Consider the following 14079-nt stretch of genomic DNA (forward strand, 5'->3'; position numbering starts at 1 on the left):
TGAGATACCTGTTGAATTGAGGATGGAAAAAACTGTTATTCAAGCTGTGCGGAGTATGAAACATGAGTCTGAGGGGGGTGGAATGCTAGAAGAGGAGGTGAAGCGGAGGGGCCGCGGCGCTTCGCAGCGCGTGACAATCTCCACCGATGGAGGGCCGATAAAGCCGGGTCAAGGCCTTCACTGTACATCGTAGTAGCTAAGCAACTGGGAATTCATTAATGATGCGTTTTCTGGTTACTTGTTTATTACATTTAAGGAAAGTTTCAAAGACTTGAGTCATGATTTTTACCGGAATAAAAATCTAACAATCTTTGTTAAAGATGATTCAACACAATTGTGTGCATGTAGTTCTCCTGGTGAGGTGAGAGCAAATAGTTCCATGACAGGCTCTTTAGCTCTTTCAGTTGAGTTTTATCAATATTATTAATTTGGATCAATTAAAGTAGTAACTTTTTTTCTCTCAAATTCTGTGCTATATTTAAACAGAACTAAACCAGGGATGGCGTAAAGGCAACGGCGGTTTCAGTTTTCAAAGAAAAACAAAATCAAACGATTGGAATCAGAACGATCGCTGCGATATTGAAAGCTGGAGGAGTCGTGAACAGCAAAACAGGAAGGCTCAAAACTTAGAGGCGGGGCCACCCCCACCATGAAGTGTGTATGAGACACACACGGAGCAGTCAGTGCTCTGCATACACGGGGTGTGAGGTAAAGCCTAGTCAGACCTCACAGCCCAACGTGAGTCACTGGAGCTGTGGTGTTTTCCAGCGTTAGCCAGCCAAGCCTCCGTCCTCAGCTCTCGTCAGACTGACACACACAACTGCACTTCCAATCTGCTGTGCACCCTACACACAGCACCATGGGAGCCTGCTGCTTTGACAAGAAAGAGAGGAAACTAGGGAAGATGAATAGTTGGAGGAAGGTAAGTTGCTTTTGGCCTATTCAGCTCTTTTTAGACATTGGCACAAAACCTTTTTTTTTTTTTGCTAAATAAGTGTAATGTGAGCTCCAAAAAAAGATTTTAGATTTTTAGCGTAAATTAAAGTTGTTATGTGAAGGGATTTAAATTTTATTTACCAGTGCAGATGATAAAGCTATCCAAAGTTTTTACTCATAAAAAAAATGCTTTTTTTGTTGGAAATTATAATACATGGTTAAAACCGTGCTTCGTGTAACTGCAATGATGATGCATCCTAATATTAAAAAGATTTAACAACTCATATTCAGACGTACGACTGTGCTGCGGCACTGAGAGAACTTTGAACCTTTATTCAGTGCTCCTTATAGACGTCCGCCTCTTCCCTTTTAGTATTTTCTCTATGCAGATTGAGCCATGAAACGCTGCACTTGTTATTTTTCTTACTAAGTAGATCAATATCAAACTGATTCCCATCCAGCTTGTTTAAAGTTCAGGTGAACTCGACACAATTCAAGAAAGAAGCAGTGAACTGAGCTAATGTGCAGATGTTCCGTCATTCATGTTACCTAAAATGACAGAAACGAATGAGTCAAAAGGCGTAATTCATCGCATCGCACCAAGCAGCTGGAGGGTGCAAAGTGCTGCGGAATTCACTCCGGTCGCTCATTAAAAGGTTTCCTAAAAAATGATTAAATTCAACAACCTTCTACAAACGAGAAACCAGCTGTGCAGTGCAGTTTCTGGGAGTTTCTCCATAGTTTTTCTGTTTCAACTGAGCAACAGTCTGAATGTTTCATAGATGGCTCTGTTCATCTCGTTCCTCGGCCTTTCAACAACATACATAACTCATACATAACTGCCTCTGTGGTATGTTGAACAGGGACGCTCTCTGCCTCTGAAGCGACCCGAGCTTCAGCAGACAGCCAGTTGACTGTTCACTTTCAGCCAGAAACGGCACCACATCTGAGCCGGCTGCAGCCTTGAACAACCCTGAGTGATGCTGGATCTCTTAAGCAGAACTTTTTATTTTTTTCGCGTCTCATTTTGGTCCAAACCCATCGTACGCATTTTTTACAGGTCCCCCTGTATCACACAAAGGTCTTGAACATTTGCGAATGAGTCAGAGGAAGTGAGAGGCTGTCGGGCCGTCTCTCTTAAGCCCTCTGTAGCTTCACTCAATACGCTCAGAATTCAGATGTAGGTAGTTTCCCTGAACTTCACAGAGTTATGTCATGGTGAGCCTTTATTATAATGCCAGCGAGTGCGTCATAGTTTTCGCTGAAGTGAGCTAAACCACTAAGCTTTGAGTTTGCAGGTCTATGGTTTTAAAGAAAAAAACTAGAGCAAAGCGCATATTCCCGGAGCATCTACACACACATTACCAACACAAAACCCACCATTTCACACCTTCGCCTGTTAACATAAAATGCAAAGTCTATTTTGTCTTTACATTTTTAAAAATGAACAAAAAAAGGATTTGAACAGTGACTTTGAACTCCAGTCTTTATTTTTAAGATGAGAGGCAGCGCTCTCAAGGCTCCTTCGCAGCGTAACGTGCACAGTGCACCTACTAGTGGCACAGAAGCTCAATGTCAGATGGAAACATCATTGACAAAAATCCCAAAACAGATGATTCATGTCCTTTTTTCTAAACAAATGGATATATTCACATGATAAAAGAGCATGTGACGCACGTGCCCACAGAGCTCCCACATGCTCTGCTTCATGCACCATAGTAACATTTGGAGGTAACCACTTCTTCTCTGACTCCAAATAACAATAAAATCAAGTCAACCCTGCCACAGAGTCCCCACTCTTTTGTATAGCGATACGCATCTAAAACGTGCATTAAGGAGGTTTAAAGGTAAACAACCAGCTGAGGCTGTGTGCGCATGTGGGAGCGTGCACTGAAGAATTTCTTTCAGCCTCTGAGGAAGCATAGATCTTCAACACATTGCAGAGACATCCCTCGCTGTTAGTTTTGGTTTCTCTATATTTTTTTGCAGTGAGCTATTATATAAAGAACGGCCTCCTCTTCTTTGTTTTTTTTTCTTTTTCCCGCTTTTCTTTCTCACATTCTCCAGGCTTCTGGTTGTTTCCCTTAGTGGGAGGATAATCTGGAACCCTCTTGGGAAAGCTTTGATCTCCCACTCATCTTTCCACTCACGATTGGGGTTGAGAAAAGGTTGTCTGGGAACTTCTGTTTACATTTTCCCATGGATTGGCTTAACGAACCCTATGGATATTTCCTCATTGGCAACAGCATCCTTGAGGATTTCATAAACAGTTTCAAGACTGAATGCACAGATGAACACACGTGTCTTGAACTGGCCAGTGTTTGTGATGGAGCACTGGATTCCTGTTTGGTGGCTCCATCCTTGTCCAGTGCAGCGGTGTCAGCACCTGCTCCAAGGACAGCCCATTGATTCTGCCATCGAGACAGACAGAAAGAGATTGATGACCACGTTGGCAAGTGGCAGGCAGGAGAGAAATTGACATGTAAGTGGTGTAGAGAGAGGGAGAGACGGGGGGAGGGAGGGGACTTTTGTTCTGTGCATCTGTGGATGCAGGGAAAGGCAATATGTGTGGCGTGTCCTCGTGACAGCTCAGCAGCTCCTCCACGTCTGCCTGAGAGGGAAGGGGGGGAAGCCTCTTCTCTTTTTCTCCTCCTTTGAAAAACAACCTTACCCAGTCGCCTGATGCTGTTGCCATGGCGTTGGGCTGTTCTGGAAAGGGGAAAGAGAGCAAAAACTGTGGGTTGCTGTCAACATAATTGGGAAAGGTGCAATTATTTCTCTCTCGCTGGTCGCTTTTCCCTTGTTGTCTCTTGGCCACTAAAAATAGCTTTGTTCAGACACTCTGACAGCATCTACTATTAGATTTGGGATGCAGAAAATAAGCAGAATTGTGTGTCTCCACAATGGCCAATGGACTCCTGTGCAACTGAGGAATTATTAGAGGGAACTGACACTTGGTTGATAACAGTGGTAAAAATCAGTTTGCATTCAAAATCTCAGAACCCTGTGACGCTGAAGAGCCATGGCCATAAGACTCCATGATATTACTACATGACATTATTACATTACATGACATTGCACTTGCACGTGAATAATAAAGGGTTAATCAGCTGTTGTGAATATATTTATTATATATTTTGGCATATCAACCACTCCAAAACATCCCTTCAGAACACAGTGTTCGCATTGCTGCCAAGCTGCGGCAAGGGCTCCCCCCATCTCCCGACTCTGTTGAATCATATGTTCTGAATAGAGCATGTTGTTAGGGCTGGCAGACTACAGCAGGAAAAGAGACAGAAAAGGGAGGGAATGAGAAGACAGAGAAGCAGGGTAGGAGGGGGCGTGAGCGCTATAGCAGCATGTGCATTGAAGCGTGCTAAATCCAGTGGAGGAACCCCCCCTCCAGTCAGATGAACATCTCTGCCTGCCTGCCTCCTCCTCTGCTCTCCTCCCCCGTCTCCGTCTCTGGGTTTTTTCGTCCCCTCCTCTTCCTTGGGTCCTCTCCATTATTCATTAGCATGCTCACAGTCCCGAGCACACAGCTCCAGCTGCTGCTTCAGCCCATCTACCGAGCCCCTTCCTCCAGCCTTCACCTTCCCTCCATCCGATCCTGGACATGGAGACTCCAAGCTGGCCTTATTTTGCTGCTGAGACGGAGAACGAGCATCCATTAAGTTGCTCTCTTAGCTGCTCAGAAGGAAAATACTAGAAGAGAGAGAAAGGATTTTTTTGGGGGGACCTTTTGGGAACTGAAAAAATCCTGTTCATCTGCCTCTTTTTTTCTTTTTTTGGATTTTGTTGGATTACAGTTCTGGCTTTGTGTAGGAACGAAAAAACGGGGTCCAAAATGCCTGAAGCAAATTACCTGCTGTCGGTGTCTTGGGGGTACATTAAGGTGTGTGGTGCGCTACGTAGCTTCTCAGGATAATGCAATCTTTTTAAAATTCACCTATGTTGCCTTAACTGTACATTATTAAGATAAACTTGTGTATTTTTTAGGAGAGTCTGACTGCTGCTAGTAGCCTAACTGCACCAAAAATGAATTTGTAATGGTGATGGAGGTCTTACAGAATGATGTTGTGTGGCTCAGGCTCCATCTTGAGCACTCTGCAGAGCTGTGTGTCTGTTTTTTGATGTCAGTGTGCATGTACGTGCACACACGCACATCCGTCATAAACAGCACCTACTGCAGTGCCCGGGTATCCATGTACTGTCAAATGCATGCCCTCTTTAAAATATTTCATTCAGTTTAAAGTGTTGCTCATGTGGAAACTACATTAAAATCCCTAAACTGTTCTGGTGTGAGCAGCGAGGGGATTGTGCTCTCAACAACACTAACATTTATGATGCAATTAAATGAGCTAAATTTGCAAATGAATGTAATAAAACTGAACTTTGAGGCAGGAAGTGCCTTGAGGGGAATTTAGAGGCAAAGACCTCCCTGGTGGTATGTAAAATAATGACCGGATAGCAAAGAAAATGGAGAGGAAAATTAGAAGGGTCCCCCACTGATTTTGCTCTGTCAACAACAACAAAAACATACTAAGCCTGGTTGAGTCCGTGTTTTTCCATGGAATGCAATTTCTCCCAGGTTTTCCCACAGTGGTAATTGATGACATGTTTTCTTTTTCCCTTTTCTTTTTTTTCTCTCCTGCAGTTCAAGAGAATGTTGAATCGGGAGTTGACGCACCTTTCTGAGATGAGTCGTTCTGGGAATCAGGTTTCCGAATTCATCTCCAACACCTTCTTAGGTAAAGATTGTGTACCTGCCCTCAAAATCTAGAAAACATAAATGAATCTTTACACTTTTGCATTTTGCTGCTAGGTTTTTTGGTTTCACTGTGCTGTGTTGTGCAAGGTATCCTGGCAGACCTAAAAGACTGAGGGGGCGCACCATAAAACACTGCGCCATTAAGCTTGTCTGAATGAGTGAGGCACAAGTGTTCAAGATGGCAATTGAAATGGAAAGAAATTCCACACCATTACATGGGAATTACGAGAGATATGACTTCTAGGGAGATTCTCTGAAAGTTTCATTAGTCAAATGAGGGAGCTTGTTTATTGGCTGTTGGACCCAGATGGTGTTGGCAATACATGCAAATAGATCCATCGATCTGTCTCTTAAAAACAATGGTTCTTATTATTTTTAGGGGATTATTTGATCTTTAGACATCTTCTTGGAGTCCTAATTGATGGAGTGTCGTTGGCCTAATCTCTGTATCACAGAGAATGAGAGTAAGAGGTGAAGAAAGACAGGGAGGAAGCAAACAAGGAAGGGAGGGAGCGAGGGTGCTGTCTGCAGTGAAGGAGAAAACAGAGGTACAGAGGATCCCCCTCTGCTCACGATAAACTCGGCAGATTGTGAGTCATCACTGCTTTAATGCATCTCTGTCAGGAGGGACACCTTGTTGTCCCCACACCTCTCCTTCCACCTATCACTGACAGAGATGACTATCGCTGCGATAACGGAATCGGGATTACCCTCCCGGGGGTAGATTAGAAAAAACGAAGAGCAGGGAAAATGGCGCAGCTGGCCTGGTGTGGCCTGAACTGACCAGAATGACCATTTAATCCTTCCATCATTAAGATTATTATCACATCAATAATCCACTTTTTTCTGGTTCAAAATGGTGTCATGGTGCATCCATTCAGGCTAACAGGAATGTCATTTCCCACCACATGCCAGTCAGGCAGAGGTCATTCCCATGATGCGCTTCAGTGAAACATCTACTTTTTAAAAGTTAAATTCCCTCCAGATTTCCTGAATCTGTGGGCCGAACTCAAAATTCCCATCTGCTGCAGCTGTCCTCGCAGCAACACAATTTTGTCACGATTCCCTTTGATTGAACAGCACCAGAACAGTCTTACCTAAGGGAACATATTGGGAAAAACTCCCCCCCTAAAAGAGAAAAACACCCCCACCTTTCCTACACTTTCATGCCTCACAGGAGAGAACATGGAGGAGGATGACAAAGAATCCAAAGAAATGGAAGCGAATGTGGGAGGTGCGAGAAGAGCGGAAAGTAGAAGTGAAATACAACACATTTTCCCTTTAATACACTGGAAGTGAGATTGGGTTCTAAAATAAGATGGGAGTTGAGACAGTCAAACCGTGAAACTGAAAATCTGCAAATGAGTGAGTGAGGCAGGGGGGCTGCACCTGCAGCAACTGTGAGAAGCCTCCAGAGCGGATCGTTACATTAGTTAATGCTGTTTGCTGTACAGTGGCCTGCATCTCCTGTAGAAATACAGATGAAGCTGTCGCACATCCATGTCACAATCCCACTTTATGGCCGCAGGTGCATGTTTCACACACACTCGTCTCAGCAGTGGGGAAATTGATGAGTTGTAAAAAATTGGTGGGCGATGTATTGCTCTTTTCACGGAGCGCATGTCTGAGAGCACTTAATTGCCTGTTCTCAATTAGCGGTGGTGGACTGAAGACAGCAAAAGACAGAGAGACCAGCAGAGGAAATGGAGAGAGGGAGAGAGAGCATGAGTGAAAGTGATTATTTGAATTACAGCTGGTAATTGAATAACCCTCCACAGGGGAAAGCTGATTGGCCAGAAATGAGTTGAGATGAAGCTTGATGGATGAGTGCACATCTTACATACATCACAATGAGCACTCCCTGTAGGATTTCAGTTGAATTTTTGTGAATAAAACACAAAGGGAGCTAGAAAAGAATGCTCATTTCCAGAAGGTCTAGTTGAATTCAAAACCTCTCTGCTGACCTATGAGCACAGGGAATCAAAGGAACAAGAGGGGGGAAGAAAAATAGAAATGTAGGCTCAATCAGGCCATGGGGGAGACACAGCTTGGCTAATATGTGAAATAAGGCCTCTTATGGTAGCTGATTACTGTCGGTGATTTTTGAGTGCACATTAAAATCCAGATTGTGTTGGACTAAAAACTCACAGCAACTTTGTAATTTGCCCCTCAGACAAACAAAATGAGGTGGAGATCCCTTCACCAACGTCTAAGACACGAGAGAAAAAGAAGCAGCAGAAGCAGCAGCTGATGACGCAGATCAGCGGGGTCAAAAAGGTCTCGCACGGGCCCTCGCTGTCCAGCAGCAGCATCTCGCGCTTTGGTGTCAAGACTGACAACGAGGAGTTGCTGTCCAAGGAACTGGAGAATCTCAACAAATGGGGCCTGAACATCTTCACCGTGTCAGAGTACTCCCACAATCGGCCTCTTACCTGCATTATGTATGCCATCTTCCAGGTATGTTCCATCAAAGAATTAGCGGTTCGGATTTGATGGTAGGTGAAGTGACCCATGCTTCTGTCTTTTTTTGTAATTGTTTCGTAGGAACGCGACCTTTTGAAGACATTCAAGATCCCCGTGGATACATTTGTGGCCTACATGATGACATTAGAAGATCACTATCACTCTGATGTTGCCTACCACAACAGCCTGCACGCTGCCGACGTGGCCCAGTCTACACACATCCTCCTTTCCACTCCGGCCCTAGATGTAGGTTCTTTAAAAAAACAAATTCATTCTGGTGTCACTTTAAATCTCCAGTAGGAGCACAGTTCGGTCTGGCTGCATTATGTAACATGTCTGCACCCTCAAAAATAAGGGAAAATAAAATGATAGGTGTAAGATGACGTGAGATGTGTGATTTTCCTGGATCACCATGCATGCTTTGAGCTCAGTGCCCTTCCATTGAATCATCTCTTCCCCATCCCTGCTGCCCATATTTCCCCAGAAACTCATTCCTTCATGACACAACTATTAGTTCTTCAGCCAGCATACATTTTCTCACAGCTCCCCTGAAGCCGCAGTAACTGGCAAGGGTTGGAGTGGCTGGCTGTCAGGTCAGAATGCCCCGGTTTTTAGGTCAGATTAACCTCAATTTGAGCTATAGAATCCAGCAAACACTGATGTTCCTCACAGAAGCATGCTCACAGAAAACAGGTTCTGAAGACAATAAAGGTTTTTAAAAAATTCGGATCCACTTAAAATGCATTTTAAAGCCTTGGTCAGTCATCTCTTACCTGATGTTTTGGAAATCATTGATGGTTGATGCTATGCTAACCCTAATGCGATTTTTTTGTTCCTCTCATTTTCTCAGGCGGTTTTCACAGATCTTGAAATTCTGGCAGCCATCTTTGCTGCAGCTATTCACGACGTAGACCATCCTGGTGTATCAAACCAATTCTTGATCAATACCAGTAAGTCAGAAGAGTTACCACAAATGCAGTCCTGTGGTTTCTTATTGCATTTTAACCATTTTTAACTGATGAAATAATATCCTATTTCTCTGCTTTCGCAGACTCGGAGCTTGCACTGATGTACAATGATGAGTCCGTTTTGGAGAACCATCACTTGGCTGTGGGTTTCAAACTACTGCAGGAAGACAACTGTGATCTTTTCCAGAACCTCACCAAGAAACAACGTCAGTCCCTGCGGAAGATGGTCATAGACATGGTAAGACAACCACAACCTCGCCCTCTTTCCTCTTTAAACGCAAAATCTAGCCCGCTCATTTGGTCCAAATTTTAAGGATTCTTTTTCTTATATCTTTTTTTGTTCAGGTTTTGGCCACTGACATGTCCAAACACATGAGTCTGCTGGCTGATCTGAAGACGATGGTGGAGACCAAGAAGGTGACGAGCTCAGGAGTGTTGCTGCTGGATAATTACACTGACAGAATACAAGTAAGTGGTTGTTATTTGGATTCTTCTTCTTTAAATCGGAGACCAGAAGTGAAAAAAGTCATTCGGTATATGGATTAGGGACCGGTTGCACCATCAGCCTGAAAGTTTGTGTCAAAGGCTGTTAATGGCTCTAATCAATAGCCAGTATTGGTGCAAAGCCAATGATCATTAGCTAGCCTCCTACATAGCTGACCTCTGCCCCAGATCAATCCTTTTCTCACTCCATCCATCTTCTTTTTACCCTTAAGTACTGTAATGCTGTTTCAGGGAATGTTGTTTTTACTTGATTCTGTAGTAAACTGGTGTAAAAAGTCCAAAAGCTTTTTGTGAATTTACATTATTTTGCTTCAGTAAAGCTAACCAGACTGGTTATACTGTGTCAGGAGAGGCTTAATAATTAATTAAACTATTTAAAACAACATTAAAGTTCTTAACATCCTTTTGTGTAAGGTGTATTTGATCAGATTTCTTAGTCCTGTCTACTTTAATACCTTTATTTTCAAGTGATAATCTGGGTCTCAACAGCAATTCTGTATGATTTAAAGGTGCTGCGTAACATGGTGCACTGCGCTGACCTCAGTAACCCCACCAAGTCCCTGGAGCTGTATCGCCAATGGACTGATCGTATAATGGACGAGTTCTTTCACCAGGGCGACCGAGAGAGGGAGAGAGGAATGGAGATCAGCCCCATGTGTGACAAACACACAGCATCTGTAGAGAAGAGCCAGGTAAACAGCCGAGGACAAACGGCCTTAACGGTTTAATGCATCCCAACAATCTCTAATCGGTCTCCTTCCCTCCATCCAGGTGGGATTCATTGACTACATTGTCCATCCTCTGTGGGAGACCTGGGCAGATCTGGTCCATCCTGATGCCCAGGACATTCTGGACACACTGGAGGACAACAGGAACTGGTACCAGAGCATGATCCCCCAGAGTCCCTCCCCGCCCTTCTACGAGCAGAGCACGCACGGACACGGCGGTGGGACAGGGGGGCAGGGGGGCGGGGAGAAGTTTCAGTTTGAGCTCACTTTAGAAGAGGAGGAACTGGACGGAATAGAAAAAGAATGTGAGGAGGAGGAAGACGAGGAAGACTTAGAAGAGGAAGAGGACAGTCTGGGAGATTCCCACTCCCCACCCCTTGACTGTTTAGATGTTCAGGAGCAGGAGGGCAGCATGATGGAGCCCATGACGGCTATTGAGATCGTGACGCATGAAGCTTCACCCACAGACACATAGGGCTTCCAGCAGGCCCGCGTGATGATTTGAAGGTTTTTGTTTTTAAAAAGAGGCGGATCCTCTTGCAGCTGTGCTTTTAAAGAAGCCCACAGAAGCGAAGGCTTAGTTTTGTCCCGCACGGGGGCGTCTTGCACTTGGGTGTTTGAAGCCAGAAGTGGAGAGTTTCAAGGAAGCGGCTTCAGAGTTCTCAGGAAATACTCACCACAAACATTTTAGATGGACAGCTGGACACTGAGAGTGGAGTTTGAAGGATTTTGGCCATTACAGGAAATGGCTTCTTTCATTTCCGGGACTGGCATTAAATGGACAATGACACTACTGAGAGAAGTTTTGTACCTTAAGACTATTTTTTACAAATATATGACCTAGAAGTAGCATAGAGTATGGGTTAGTTCTACTGTTGGGGACACATTTGTATAGTTACAGAAAGTGTTTACTTTTTTCCTGTACCATTTGTCAAAGGACTTTTGTGTGCCTTTTTTACTATTGTCTTTATAATAGTTTTTTATTTATTGAACACTCTAGTATGTCTGTGAAAAGATATTTTTTTGTTTCTTCTTGAAATAAGCGAAATCTTTTCTTTTGGTTTGTCAGAAAGAACAGTCTTCCATGTACTGGGCAATAGAGAAATCCAAACAAACGTTGACAAACTCATCGACACAGTCATCTACGTGAACACCCGCATATACATTTTTTGTCAAATCTGCACATTTTCTTTGGTTTTTGTCAGACTCCACTTTGGTTAATGAATGTCACCATCATTATTTTTGTACCCCGCCTCTTTCTCTTGTTCTTTGTAAAAAAGAAAAGAAAAGAATGTCTACAGACAATTAGGGTCTTCCAACAGTTTCACACCAAACTTAAATTTTAATGCAACACGATCAGCAATGACACGGAATCCTTCACAATAAGCTAAAAGAGAAAATTCAGAAATGTGCTGCTGTGAAGTATATTTGTGTTCAAACTTTAATAACCCACCTTCAAATATGACCCCAGAAACCAAATGATTACGCTATGCTGGCCAGAATTATGAGAGCTGAAATCGGCAGAGACCTAAATGCACCTCAGTAGGGAATTGATTTATACCCAAAGGTATGCTGCAGTAGTCATAATCCTGTTAGCTGGAACAGGTACTGACCTCACGCTGATCTGATGTAATGTTCCTCTGCAATCAAGCCCCAACCAGAGGATTAAAGTTGCTCTTGTGCCCTCATCAGCGACTATTCCCATCGTTTTCCAGCCAGTCCAGCCTCCACAGATGACCCCAAAACAATCAGGCCAGCTATTTCTTCCGTGCTCCAGAATTCCCTAACGCTCTGCATCTGCTCATTGACGTCAATTGAAATTTTTACCCTCCCCCCTCACTATATCTGGTTTCCAGGACATTTGGGTTATTAGGATTTGACATAGATGGAAACGCTGCATTCAGAATACCAAAAAAACAAACAAAAAGAATCCATCTCAAACATGGTTGGAAGGAGTTTGCAGCCTTTCTGCTCTTGTGGCTTCAATGGTAGTGTTTTTAAAGACATTCTTGCTGCATTTGTAGTTCTATTTCTCCATTTCTGTGTTGGTTTACTGATATACTCAAAGGTACTTCATCTATTTTCACCCTTGTTTAAACGGCAAGCATGCGTGCATTGTGTAAATGGGACTGAGTTCTGTCTGGACGTATGCTTTTTGCAGGTGTGTGTGAGCGCGCGCGTGTGTTTTGTCGTCTTTGGCCTTATCCCCATCATTCCTCAAGTTTGTCTCTGCTGTTTGTTGCTAGGAGCTCAAGTTAGTCCTTTTTGCTGTTTATAACAGTGTGTATTTATTCTATTCTTTAAGCTTGTAAATAAGAAATACTGGTTCAGTGTAAAATCTATTTTAATTTATATGCACTCGCATTACCTGGAAGTGGTGGTGTCTAATGTGTAGAAGACTCTGAATTAGAGTCTTGTTTTCTATATATAAATATATATATATAAGCATATATTCGCACAAAGATTTGAGTGCCCAACAGAGCAGCAGCTAAAAAGAAATTGTTGCTGTCACATGACAACCCTGTAACTTAAATTCTCTTATGATCAATTAATTTTTTTTTAAAAGAGGGGAATGGGATCAATCCTAGTGAATCCTTAATTATTGCCCAAATTTTACTCCTGTACTTTATCTTTCTGGAGTCATTGAATGCGACAAACGTTTTAGCCAACTGAGCTACAAGGTTTTCATCTGGCAGCAGCACTTTGGCAGCCCAGTGGCTCCATGGAGAACATGTTAAACTGCAGAGGCTTGAATTTAGGATCATGCAGGCTGGCAAAGGAACGCAGGAGGTTGCTACAACTCCAGTTATGAAACGTGGAGTTTGAATGCAGCCTGCCGATGCAAGGACAGGGTCAACGGACAAACACAAAGCAACTGTCTATTTTTACACTCAATCCACTTCACGTAAAAGTAGGTAACACAGGGACACTATCAGTAGCATGCTACATGGCGGACACTGACGTAAATTACCAACAAAACGATATTGTGTACCTGTGCTAATGTGTGAACTCTGTCTGACCAAAAAGCAGTTTTGAAATTCAGATTTGTCAGTATTAACATTGTTTCTGTGTTCAAGCTTTTTCGGTCCTAGTTGTGTCCAAATGGTTAGCCAGATTTAGCACTATCTGCATGAGAGATGGGTTTCCTTTCTTGTCACTATGTTCAAGTCCACCAGTTGTTGCCGGTGGGTTATTAAATGTTTCACACAATGTATGGTATTAGGCTATACAGTATTGTATATTGTGTTCAACATCTGAAATACTTTTCTATTAAGTGATTAAAAAAAGCATGAATATATTCAAACCATCTGCTTCTGCTGTTTGTCTACCCAACGCGGACGAATGTGAGCAACAAATTTGGGTCACAGTCATGCTTCTGGTGGGTTCCCACATGTTTGTCATGTTTCATTAAGCCGTGGCCACGACCAGGCCGTGCACAGCACCTGCGTCCAGAACTGGTTAAAAAAAGACTGATAAGTAGAACAGTATGTTGGACACTATGGCCCGAGGGTCTGTGCTACTGTGGCTAGCCATAATTTAGCTCATTCAGATGATACCTTTAGTTTTGTGGCTGGGTTTTCACTAAAAATGAGTAGCATCCAAATAATAAAATAACACTCAAGTGTCATAAATTATTATTTAGAATTGGTGTCTGCTCCACAATATCCTCTGATCTAATTGGATGTCACTACATTAATGCATCGTCACA

The 14079-nt window shown here is 43.2% G+C and overlaps 1 protein-coding gene across 3 annotated transcripts in view; it reads left to right on the forward strand.

The window, feature by feature from the left end:
• Positions 1-13677, forward strand: part of pde4ba (phosphodiesterase 4B, cAMP-specific a) — an 87220-nt gene extending 73543 nt beyond the window's left edge. For all 3 annotated transcript variants that reach the window (XM_029827721.1, XM_011615144.2, XM_029827722.1), the window contains 8 exons: positions 5594-5687; positions 7881-8164; positions 8252-8416; positions 9021-9120; positions 9222-9376; positions 9484-9606; positions 10152-10334; positions 10414-13677. In XM_029827721.1, coding sequence (XP_029683581.1) covers positions 5594-5687; positions 7881-8164; positions 8252-8416; positions 9021-9120; positions 9222-9376; positions 9484-9606; positions 10152-10334; positions 10414-10845 — 1536 coding nt within the window. In that variant the 3' untranslated portion in view covers positions 10846-13677. The remainder of the gene's footprint in view (positions 1-5593; positions 5688-7880; positions 8165-8251; positions 8417-9020; positions 9121-9221; positions 9377-9483; positions 9607-10151; positions 10335-10413) is intronic.
• Positions 13678-14079: the final 402 nt, after the last annotated feature.

This window comes from Takifugu rubripes, chromosome 20, assembly GCF_901000725.2.
Source record: "Takifugu rubripes chromosome 20, fTakRub1.2, whole genome shotgun sequence".
NCBI classification, from domain to species: Eukaryota; Metazoa; Chordata; class Actinopteri; order Tetraodontiformes; family Tetraodontidae; genus Takifugu; species Takifugu rubripes.